Source organism: Opisthorchis viverrini, assembly GCF_000715545.1.
Source record: "Opisthorchis viverrini unplaced genomic scaffold opera_v5_293, whole genome shotgun sequence".
NCBI classification, from domain to species: Eukaryota; Metazoa; Platyhelminthes; class Trematoda; order Opisthorchiida; family Opisthorchiidae; genus Opisthorchis; species Opisthorchis viverrini.
This window is the reverse complement of record NW_008751951.1, coordinates 365,004-378,048: the sequence shown is the minus strand read 5'-3', so window position 1 is coordinate 378,048 and position 13,045 is coordinate 365,004. Positions and strand designations below refer to the sequence as shown.

The following is a 13,045-nucleotide window of genomic DNA, read 5'->3' as shown; positions in this document are numbered from 1 at the left end:
GTCAGTGTTTCCAGTAGGTTGGTGATTTGTCTGCTCTGTCACTTTGAGATTTGTTAGCCTTAAGTTGATGACAATATATAGGATAATACAGCGGAGGCATAAAAAGTTTATTCATCTCACCTAATGCAGCACAAAGTGAGGAACGGTAAACACTCCTGTCTTTGTGAACTTTAGAAAGCACATCGCTTGTGAATGTATTTATCGCAATGTGGGCACTGATTTGTCATACCACTGAACATAGCTCTACAACGCCTGATAAAAATTACATGCTTTCTATCCAGCAATGCCGAAATTTCCTTGCCGAGAACAATTTTTTAATAAAATATCCGAGTAAATAAGCAGACTGACCCCGCGGATAGGAACAGCGCGTAAGTGGATTGTATGGATGTTTACGTGTAATTAGTTGTAAAGGGGACGCGTCAGAAACATTGACAGTAATGCACCGTGGAGCACTGTATCCTGTTCTCGTTAGTATACCAGTTAAGGTTTCCCCCTTGTGACATTTAATCACCATGAAACTTTAACGGAGAACCAAAATTTTTGGCTGGCATTATCAACTATCCTTCAGAAGGGTGCCAAAATGTTTCGAAATATCTTCCTACGCTTATCAAATTATATGCGATTCAATCGGAAGAGAAACGCCACACAAAATGCATGATCTCTTGGTCTCAGAAGTCAATCAACGCTTGAACAACCAGACCGGGTTTTGTGGTTGGAGAATGAATATGGTCAAATTCTGCTCGAATGACAGTAGGTCACGCCTTCAGTCAAATACCACTGGTGAAATATGAGGGTAGTGTTCGATTAGGTATCAGCGCTCCATCTCCGCATCCAATGAAAGAAGAAGGTTGGTACGGNATCTCTTGGTTCAGAAGTCAATCAACGCTTGAACAACCAGACCGGGTTTTGTGGTTGGAGAATGAATATGGTCAAATTCTGCTCGAATGACAGTAGGTCACGCCTTCAGTCAAATACCACTGGTGAAATATGAGGGTAGTGTTCGATTAGGTATCAGCGCTCCATCTCCGCATCCAATGAAAGAAGAAGGTTGGTACGGAAACCACTGAACAGCTTTGCAGTGTTTCCTCATTATTGCTAAATATTCACGGAACTCCTGGAAAGTTCAAGAGGACAACTGTGAATGTTGAGATCATCACTTTGAGATCATTGCTGAGATCATTAATATTTTGTCCAATGGCTTCTAACTGCTTATTTGCTGCCCTTTGCCAAAGGGACATTTTTCTTTCACTGATACTTCGTTCTATCCAATAAGCATAGATTACAGCTGCCAATCAGGAGATAGGGGTTTTAAATCTCCTTTCAGATTTGCAGAGCGTGCGCAGTTGTTGACATCCAACAAGGGTGGATATTTGCGGGATGCTCTCCACTTTCCATCATAGACTGACGCCACTTAGATGACAAAGTCTTTGGTAAAATTAAGTAATCTCCTCGCACTGTCCTCCGGATATGTGAATCTTAAGTACTATTGTCTAGAAGGCCTTAAGGTTCAAACTCGCTTTGTTCTTATTCCAAATGCTCAGTACTCCGTTGGGTTTCTCAACTATTTAGTAAACACGAGCCACAAAATGATGACATTATGCATTACAAAAAGCTATTCATAGACCGTATTTCTCCTTGTCCCATACCGCATTTAAGGAAAACCCCGAAATTACTGAACCGACGATCTAAGCCATATCATTGGTTGTGAACCATATCAAACCAATTTGATTCTGATTCGACTACTGTGAAAGTGGCAGTAGCTGCGTCCGTGAAACGTCTGACAAAATGGTCTCTCTAACAAGGGCAATTCGCATTTTTAAAAGAACTTTAGAATAGCATTGTTTTGACCACGAAACTCTTTAGGCTATCCAGAAATTTTACGCTAACTAAAGATTCACCATGCATATTTGCCTAAGAATTTCCATTCGCAATTTTGACTCAAATGAACGTAGAAATTGCTGGGAGTACAGGCATCGAGTAGTTTCCTGTCTGTAAAATTTTGAAAGCTCGTTTATACCATATGTGTCAGGCAGAATTAACTTTACTGAATGACCTTATTTCGCGTACAACTCAATGGGAAAGACAGTTCAACCGCTGAGGGACACTTTCGTGTTTAGGTAGCATATGAGGTTAACAAATCACAAATGAGTGAGATGTGAAATCCAGTCTCTAAGTTGAATGGTAAACGGGTTACTCTTTTCAGAACTCTCAAAACAGCCGCGTAGAGTAAAACGCTCATTTTTTTGGCCCAAGGATGTTAGATTTAACTCCGTTGCAGATAAAGTCTACCGCTGATAAGACTGTAAGCAGAGACCTTGAAAGTCACTCTTATTCAACAAATAAATCTCTTCCTACATTTTTGTCAGTCTGTCACCATTTAATGCGCTCCATAATATTGGAAAACAGGCAAACTGTTTGTTTCTGAGAGCAGCAGAAATGTGTAAAGGGACTTTAGTGAAAACATTATCACATCATACGTCCTGGCACAAAACTGGTTTGTTTAAGAAGTCAAATCTTGCATCTTCAAAACATGAGCGCATAGATGCAACTGTTCTTCCAACTTCACTTTAAACTTTTTATGCATTTTGAAATTGCTGAGACGCCGGATTATATAAATACTCCTTATTTAATATGAACCTAATTTCCCTCCACTCCAGCTATGTTCTTCGTACTCAGTCGCTGAAGTAGCCAACAATTATGTGGATCAAGCAACTGAATTGTCGCCTTTGGGTTTTGTGCAGCCCTTGCAAACTATCCAATCTTTTAATACGGTCTCCAGGTGAAGATTGTAAGCCGCGTAACAACAATCTTACAAAACGTGAAGTATATATATATATATATATATATATATATATATATATATATAAACAAGAGTCAAAGTAACTCATACTGGATCGGACATTCTGACGTGGGGACACATTGTCACTACATTTTAATCACCTGCCCTAACCGTCACGTTGCTAATCACGGGAGTGGGTAAAACGGAACGCTTCGTAGCCCACCGGTTACTAGTGAATCAAACTAAAATAAAGGTGACAGTCATCAGCGTCTGGCTTAACGATGAATCAGGCGTGAAGTCAATCATCGCTTTGGGCCAGACTGTGACGACAACTGCCTACGCAAACTATGTGAATAACAGTGACCAGTGGAGACTGGAAAGCGGAAAGAAACGGGAATAAATAACACGAGGGTTTCGTTGTGGCGTCAAGCCGATAAAACCAAAGCATGATAAACAGAGCAGAATAAGCCACACTTGCTAGAAGACGAACAATTTTGAACTAACTATAAGAAATATAACGCTGGATGTTAGCCTGAAATAAATAAATAACAAGTAAAAAGAGAAAGTCAAGTAATATATTTCAACCAAACGTGATGTACAAAGGTTACCTCAGGGCATGACATGAGGAGTAGCAGTACAGTTATTCGAGACAATACCCAAGGTTACTGACACCTCAAAAATTTAAGGCAGGAACGTCGGAACTGCGCCCACTTCATGAACCTAAATAAGGTCGAAGAATTTTCAGCAACCCTATGAGTAGCATATTCCGAATAAAATTGAGAGCAGAACTTGCTTGGCTACAACGCAACAGATATGATAGCATTATGAGTTGGAAGTCTTCAAAGTGACAAAGAGCGGTTTTACAGGATGCTTTTGATGAGTTCTAGAATGTGCCTCCTCAGTAATACATACTGATTTGATGACCAGGTAAGCAGAACGGAGCATACAATGATTCAAAAAGAAACGTCGTGAGTAAAAATTGAAATCTATCAGAATGCAAACTCTCTTAGCACTGTGAAATTCGTTCTTTCTCCATGTGCGTTCATCTACCTAAACTTTAAGTTCACGAATCAATGGAACAGTTGTGGCTCAGTTGACAGTATCCTCATTCGGAATGATTTCCAATTACTTCATGATGTTTACGACTACTTATGTACACTACCGAGACAAAAATGGAAATTGCGGCCACCTTGGAACAGAAACATCCCCAGACAACATTTTTTGCAATTTCTTGCTCACTGAACAGGTCCATAGTAAACCACTAACACTTTCAATATTTCGGTGCCGTTGTAAACATCTCTTTGACAATAGGTACCACTAATATCACCAGGAATTAACTTGAAAATTGCTTTAACCCGAGTGGATTATAACCAGACTGTTGTGTTCTCGGCTCTCGAACATTTTGGCGACATTTGTTCGCTGTAAATCCCTTGCAAATTTTGCACACTATGTCCTATATTTTCACCAGTCTTTTTCATTATGGGTACATAAGTTGAAAGAAGCAAGAGGTCGCCCCATTCACTTTTATTCGAATATTCACCAGCTCCCAAAATTACGGTAGATGCAAAAGAGTACTTCTTTCATGTTGAAGTTCCAAAACCATGTAATTGTTGGATGGGGAGTGTGATGTTAGCCCCCACATGATCGTACTTTGGCGGGGGTTGGTGCGCACCTTTCGGTTCTACTGACGTATTGTAAAGGATGTGCTAATGATAACGGTGAACGTCGCTGTACGCACAACAGATCAAGCGACGTTTGCAAGTCCCCGTACAAATTGAGTTTTATGTTTAGCAAGTCACAAACATTCTCAGTTCCCCACCTGGGACTTGGCACATGTGTGGTGCTCTGCTTGCACAGACTGTGTAATTGAGTTTGGACTGTGGTGAGCTTATCTCAGTCCAGAGTAGGAACGGATTCATTCCCCGTTTACCCACCGGAATCTACTAAGGTTAGTACATGGAGTGCCGTCAACCAAATACTGAAAGAACTAGAATAAATGGTTTGTTCGTTGTAATTGGAAATCAGGTTGCGTCACTGAACGATGTGACATGGTCAATGCATTCTGTGAGGTGATATGAGTGATGTCTGTTAATGAGTCCTGCGTAGTTGCGTGCGTATCTTTACACAATCCCTGTTAACCAAGACTGACCTTCACCTAGGATTAGCCGTTTAAGTGCACAGTGCATTTGGTTCCCCGTTTGGTTGACGAACCGATAACCTCCGACTTTAAGCCCTCTCGTCTACGCCTAACTGTGAGAACACGGAAGAGCTGTGACCTTGACCCTGGTCGATGGGGACATGGCATCAGAACAAGTCCAGTCTTCTGCTTCCCTGACTGTTTCAGTTGGTTAGTTATTTAGAACCACCCGTCCTTTCCAAATCACTCTTTGGTAGTTCCTTTGAGAGTGGGCAGGCACAGGTGCGTAATGTTATAACCCATTCAGATAGGATGCTACCATACGGTTGTATTTCTGGGACGTCACAACGTGAAAAATCTTTAGAAGCAGTCACTGTGTAGATGAGATTTTAATGACGCTATCGGAGCCTAGAAGTGAACACGAAGGAGCACTCTGGGCTTCACGTTCGTGTCGAATCTCCATCCGCAGAATAGGTCACAGCGAAATTCATGAATGACAACAACCTCGTTCCTGATTAACTGCATCAGTATTTTGTGACGTCTTGTGAGTGTGATCAAAATTTTTTTTTGGTTCTAAAGAACATCTACTGCTTTTTCACCCTTGGGAAACTTAGTTTTTTTCAAGAATCCTAGTCGTGGTGTTTGCGCTGTTTTCCTTGAGTAAGCAAGTTTGCTTTCTTCCGTCTAATGTAAAATACCACAAAGATTCATCATTGTCTTCAATTTTTCTGTATTTCAGTTCCAGTAAACCAATGTCTACTACACGAATCGGCGATGCACCAGCCACCATGGCGGTTCCCACAGGACGGACGAGACGTGGGTCGATTTTCGTATCAGCGTTGGCATCCGAAACGCTCAGTACATCACCCGGCATGGAGTATTCGTGAGTGAGCGAGGCACGCCTCTTCATTGGGTTTTTTGTCCCCCTCTGGTTCAAGGTCGTTCCATCCTGTCAGCATGTGGAACATTTTCACGTGACATAGGGTACTAATAAAAACGGCAGTCACAGCATTTGAAAATACCGCTCGGTAGTCATCGTTGTGAAAGAGCACCAAAAGATCCAAAAGCGCATAATCCCTGACATTTTTCAATGCTCAGACGAGAAATACGTAAATCATGCGACACTGATATCCAAAATATACTATATAGAAACGGTTTCTCTGTCCGGGACAGTAGCGATGGTCTATGTAAGTTTAACAACTGCCAACTATGATACATAATTATTTTTGAAGGAAAAGTATTTTCTAAGCTATACATCAAAGCAAAAGAGTCTCAAATTCCCCACTTTTTAGACCTGAGAAAAGGTGTATTCCCTTCTTACGAGAATCATCCGTACTTGCGACAATGTGAGGGTGGGAAATTTCAGCTTCCTTTTCACTGTAGTGCACAACTTTCACAGTGATATAATTTTATCAGGAAGTGAAGAGAAATCGTCCCGAATTCCTAACATAACCCTTCGTAATAATCGAAATGCCTGCACTATAGTTGGTTGACGCTTACCTTTGTGACCTTGAACTTTTGCCAAACTAACCGAAAAAGCCCGCGGTTTTTCTGTGCAAAACATGTCATCATATGACAAGCGATATTCAGTTTGTTTAGGAACGTGCCTCATTGTTTGTGTGACCAATGCTTCAACAGTACGTAGATTTTCGTCACAGTGGGTTAGACCATCGAACAACAAAAACAGGTTTGTTAACTGCAGTAAAACAATAAAATCTGAGTAAATAGTTTGCAAACGAACAGGTTGTTTGCCGTTGTCAGCTATGGCGTACAACTCACAACAAACACCAGGTACATTAAGGAATTATTCAGTGAGAACGCGTTCGCTCAGAGGATGTTGGTTCCTCTAAAGAAACGTTCCTCTAAAGAGAAGCAGAGAGAATTCGAGTGGCAGTTTATCTGAATTAAAAAATATACTACCCACCGTAGTAAGTTTTCCCAGAATACCGACTTATTGATATTGCATGTGCTTCCAACTCCGCCTGTAAACAAAGAAGCCATAGAAAACAGGGCTTTCTTATTTGTATGACATCCTATTCTCCTTTTAGGATTAAAACCCCAATTAAGCAATACTCCAACTGTCGACAATTTTCCCGCATAAAGATGGATTAGTGTGACAGCGGATGCTGGGTTCTATATTTCTCTTTTCCTTGTGCTATTTTTGTTCACAAGCTAACAATTGCCGCAGCCATTTTTCGTTCCCAGTTTGATTTTTTGGAATCCTTCAAGTGATATTTCGTCCTACAACTAACGCAAAGAAAACCAATAGGCATTGCAGAGCTGTTCCATTCTTATTGCCATTTTTCAGCGGGGCGCATTCCACGAATCTCTATAGAGATTCAAAGCAGTTGCCGACTGCTGTTCAAAGATTACACTATTCGGTGACGAGTGGCTGATTAGTACTTTGACAGTTTACGTGGTCACTCATCCTTCACTCACACAATTTGCATCACGTGTTCACGTGTTGACTAGTTTAGCCTTCAACTACAAGCAAGAAGTTCATCGATCCAAGTCTACATGGAGATTGTGAGATGTGCGGCGCTGATAATGCCCAATTAGAATGTAACAGCTAAGTAATACTTCTAAGATTTTCGGCACATGCGAACTTTACCCGCATTATTAAAGCTTGAATCAAAAGTTCATTGTTGCTCCAACATTGTGAACAACCATAAAACCACTGGATGGCTTTCCAATACGGAATAAACGATAAGTTTATACCAAAATGTTGTGTATGTTATCATTTTGAAAGCATCATAATTGTACTGGTAAGTGACTGAGGATTAGCCAATGGAAACTTGTGTGATATTTGAGAGGAATTTAGGAAATGCACGAAACCGAATAAGTACGACCATTACACAAAAATAGTCAGATAAGGATGCAAAGAAACACAGAAAAATCATAAGGAAATGGAAGTTTACAAAGATTTTGATGTTCTAGGTTAGCGGTAACACCCACCACGACCAGACTTGGAGGTTTAAATCCGTACAGACAGCCACTGTCTTGAGTCTTGGCTGATGACGAAATGGATGTACATTTAGAGCTTTTGCTTTTCACAATTCCAGGGGAAACAGCAATCGACTCCAAAGAGCTCTTGTGAGGATTCGAACCTAGGTCTTTGGGACAGAAGTCCCAGTTGTTGAACACTAGGCTGACGGTGCTTATTAATAGCCTAGTGATTGTTTGCCTGATCAGGTACAAATTGTTCCACATGAATGTGAGAAATAAAAATCGTGAACTGTTTTCTGATTTGCACCTAGGGACGCAGCTGGGTTTTCCTGACCACCGTATCCTTCGGCCGAATGTGTTGCACACAGCTACTCATGTCCTAGCTGAAACAGTGTTCAGAACATTGAACTAAGTTTTCAGATGTGGTGGGAACTGTTGGAAAGCCTAGTACCAATGCCCTGGTCGGTTTCCGACTCATTAGATAAACCTAGTTCCGAATCTCCTGGTCATTCTTAAGTTGTACTTGAAAGCTAACTTGAGCCGCCTTTGTGCACCACATTCAGCTACATGCTGGTGGTCGCGACGTAACACTGCGTTATTTTGCTTTGTTTAAGGCACGTGTAGCTTGTTCTTCACAATGAGGAAAAAGATTGACATAAATTAAAATAGCAAAGTGGGAATAAACGGAGGAAACAATTACACGTTCATATTTGGGATTTCCAAAGCTGAAAAACCGCAAAGTACTGCATAGCTGCTTCATCATTACTGAGGATAACCGTTAGTAAGCATTTCGCTAAACTGCAGAGCGTTCCGAACGCGCGACCTTCCGGCTAGGTGTTTGGAAACCTTACGGTTCCACAAACAGTGGCTGAAAAGCAGTGTCATCAGCTCGCCTCTAGACATTATGTACTGTAACTCATCCTTCAATCACAGCATCTATATCAAGTGGCACACGTGGCTCCTCTAATGATCACTTCTCGAATGGAATTTTTACATATCGAGTTAATTTTATTCTTCCTCTGAGCCACTTACAGATCAACAATGGTGTGCGGAGATTTGGAAGTTTTGCAGAGGATTCAGTGATATGAATGAAACCAAACCATCCTGGAACGCAGGAAAGTTGTGTCATTGTCATTAGGAATCATCATTCACTAAAGTGTGAGCTGGCCCCACTATCGACCAACTTGGCCAAAATTTTTAATGTTCAAAATACTAACATGTTTAAAACGCCCCATTGGAGTTACGTGAGATGCACTATGCTGATCCTCCCAATGAAAGAGCTGTAAAGTGCTTCTCGACTTCTCAGCATAGATTGTTTTCACTCACAGTTCGAAATCTCCATTGATAAGAAGACTGTCAGTACACAGATACGAATAGGGTACATTGTTGGTACATGATAATCCGTATCCACGAGCCTCAGATTCAATAGCGAGTTTACTGTGTGAATTCAGGTGAAAACAATTGCAGTGACAACTGAAGCATGAATTCAATGTGATCCAAGTTTCAACTCCCAGTGGCTGCATGTTGATGACTTTCAGTTGAATTTTCGTTACATTTCCTCTGCATTATCATTTAAGAAGACGGAAATATGGATGATCTATTTTAGATTGGCACGAAAGTTGACCACAGTCTTAGAAACCGGTAAAATCTCCACAATCGACCGTTTTAATAGCTACCTCTGAAAATACTAGTCTTCGGGGCGTTTCGGTTCAACCTGAGAGGACGAGAATGCAGATTTGTTGTATTTTAGAGTGGACCCACCGAGACTAGTGTCTACAGGACCAACCCCCACCCACACACACATACGGACATCTGCCCCACTCTTTCGATATAGAACATGGAGTTGATAAAATAGTCTTTTTCACAATCGGTTTGTCCAAACCCGTTACTTATTTTTTGCGCAAGAAAATCTTGCAAGCTGATAAAGTTATGTCCGAGCACCAAATGAGTATTATATAGAAAGTGAGCAAACAAACGTGACATGAATGTTGGAAAAATGCCAGCTCGCCTGGTTCCGCATCTACGGGTAAATGTCCCTGAATTCTGCGACATATTGTAAGGTTAAAACATCAGTCGACTGGTGTTGTTTCTAAATATCCCTCCTAGAACCTGCATGATGAAACAAATAAGTACCTCCCTGTTCTACGGTAATTCAAACCCGTTTCGACATAGATGGAAATGATATCGATTGACAGTCTCGTCCAATGCTTCGTGAGACATCTAAAACATCAACATGAAAGTAACAATCTATAGAATGCACGACCATTGTTTGTTATTTAGGAGTTTTTATCGAATTACATGCATTGCTGGGTGAAATGGAAGAAGTTTCTAGCTTCTTAAAAAACTAAAGTTTTGCATGGACTTATTTTACTACTCTTAAGGATGCTGAAAACCCTCCAATAGCCCACGACCGGTTTCGCCCCCCTTGGGGCTCATAAACTAGTCACACTCCAGAGTTTCCATCGAACTTATATTCTACTTGAACTTAAATTGCACTAAATTGTCGAGAAACACCCATTTTTACCGATTTGGTTTTGACGAGAGAACGCAACTGAATGATGTTCATAAGCAACTGAATGTACTGCACCAAGCTATCTCATGTTTCACTTGGTGAGATATTTGAGATGTCGCAATATATATGTTGCCTAGCCCTGCTTTACTACTCATGATTTTGCCGTAAACTCATCTGCGGTTCATGAAGTGAAAAATGACGTGGCTTGGCACAGCACATTCGGTTGAGTAAGAAAATCATAAACGAGATATTCAGCATGGCTCCAGTTGAATCTCTTGTCAAAATCAACTTGGTATACAGATGATTATATAAGTCGAAACTAAAGCATTATTAACAAGTAATTGACGGATTTATCGAGTTTTTTTTTTAAGAAACTTTGTCCGCGCAGTCCTCTCATTATTCCGGAATGATTATTCTACTTGTATTGATCTAAAGCTGGGTATCTCGGGTGCCAAATTTTATCCCTATGGAAGTTCCTTCTCTTCTTCCGGGAGACTTCAACCTCGGTCGTCTGACAAATAGAATTCATAATTACCTCAGCATCGAAGCTGAATAATTAGTATGCCATTGTTATTAGGTAACTTGTAAATTTCTGCTCAAAGGAGGATAAAGAAGAATAATGTATCAAGGCAGTCAATTTTATGTCTCTATAGTGTCTCATATGGTTGCAAATTCCAGCTTATGGCTCAGATTGACCTACGGCCGAAGCAGAGACATCTGAAATTCGTTAGCGGGTACCGGAAGTCACCAAGTTTCAAATGTTCATAGTTAACTGTTGCAACTGAGAGTTGACAGTAGAGTCGAAAAACCTCAAGAGCTTAAGAGGTGCCGCTGAATACCCTGATGCTACTCAGACGTTTTGAGGGTTTATTCGAGGACTTTTACTTAAATATTTGGACCAACCAGAAACTAATGCACCGTTTTGGTGTTACCGAAAACGACTAAAAAAGGTAATTTATATCAAGGATAACAGTACTTCTGAACAGTGATGCTGTCTATGCTATCCAAAGAGGAAAATTTTCATATCTTTCTCCCAAGTAATTCGGATTCTTTTGGGGGAACAAGGCTCCCAAGGTTCAGAAACATCTTTACTTCGATCGTGCACGGTGCTTAGATTGATTGTGAGAGCCTACCCGAACACCATTTAGTACGAAGAGTTGAATAGCGAGCATACTCTCTCATTGGTTGGTGGAAAATTGAGCATTACTGAGTTGAATGCCCAAGGCGTACCCACGGAGTCCTATGATGGATCTGCGCATAAGGAAGCGTCATTGAAGGCCACGCCCCCAAACATCGTGTGACCAAACCTACGGTTAGAAGTATCCTCCAGGAAACTGGCGAATTTAATTGATTTCACTTGTTTTAAGTGGTATATGGCCATTTCTACGAATGTTTGTTGTAGGCTGGACCAAGCCAGCTTGGCACCCTCCAGTACCTGCATCTGCTGTCGGAAATGTTCTTGTATGTTTGTTGAAATAATTGGTCGGACGAAGTAGCCATTCACGTGCACAGCAACGAAAATGGCTGCCCGTGAGATGTACTTATAGGCGTGATCAAGCGAATATATGCACGACACGCGGCGCATTGCATTTTGTTAAACTGGAAATGTTTACTAAAATGTGAGTGGATGCTGAGACAGTTTTCATGCCTCACTGTCGGCTAAGGTTATGAAAATGCGGAAACACCACAAAGGCGCCAGATATACAATTTGAACGAAGTGAATTCGAGGTCGCGAGCTGGCGTCACCTGAAACAATCCATTGAAATTGTTTATGTTTTTGGTTCGGGTTATAATTGTGCTTTCAGAGCATTTTTATTCTCCAAAAAATCCACATTACCCTAAAAATTGAAAGGGCCTCGTCGCCAAATGTTTGTTTGTTAGATGAAGGCATACCTAGCCATTTTGTCCAAACCCTAAGAGATCCATTAAACTGCGTATTAAAAAATAAAAATTGAGATTGTTCTGAAAATTTGCAGATCGGTTGCGTGCAACGTGTCGTTGGTCACTGAGGTTACAAACATGAGAGGTATGAATGTAGATGACTTATATTAATCCAGACGGCCATAACTGAATGATGAAGCCAAAAGCTAAACACAGGTTAAATATTCTGCCACAGTGTTGCTCATTTGAGATTAAAGCCACTCCTTTCCAGTGTTTACATTTGTAGAAATGCATTACAACCCTTTGGAAGCTTCTCTCTGCCCAGGTTTTTTTCCACCTCAAGCACACTATTGTGCTTAGGTGTAACGGTGATATTCTAAGAAGTCATCTGCTCAAAGTTGAAATGTTCACTAGCGAAATACATTCACTTGCATGTTCATACATTGTGATCACCTGAGATAAACACACGATAGTTTTTTTTCTAAGCGCAGCAACTCAATCTTTTCTCCAGCGTGATTAATGCCTATAACACCCATCTACCTGTAAAACAGTTTTTCTTTGCAACTGATGTGAATGGGTGCTGTCAACAAAAACCGTGCGAAAAGATGTCGCCAACAGATGCTACGCTTTACAAGCTATCGGTACACCGTGGAACTGATAGGCAGTACGCTAGTTGGGGTGGAGAGTAGAAAATTTATAAAGTTGTAAATTGATGATCAACTTGCGCTAGGTTTTCTTGACGCATTCATACTATCTGAACGTTAAGCACCGAACATTTGTTTGGCCATCC

The 13,045-nt window shown here is 40.9% G+C and overlaps 1 protein-coding gene across 1 annotated transcript in view; it reads left to right on the top strand.

Moving 5' to 3' along the window:
* The window catches only part of T265_09657 (hypothetical protein), a gene marked incomplete at both ends in the record, with an annotated part of 94,033 nt that overhangs the window by 68,222 nt on the left and 12,766 nt on the right, over nucleotides 1-13,045 (top strand). The window contains one exon of the mRNA XM_009175806.1: nucleotides 5,656-5,799. Within this exon, the coding sequence (XP_009174070.1) occupies nucleotides 5,656-5,799 (144 nt within the window). The remainder of the gene's footprint in view (nucleotides 1-5,655; nucleotides 5,800-13,045) is intronic.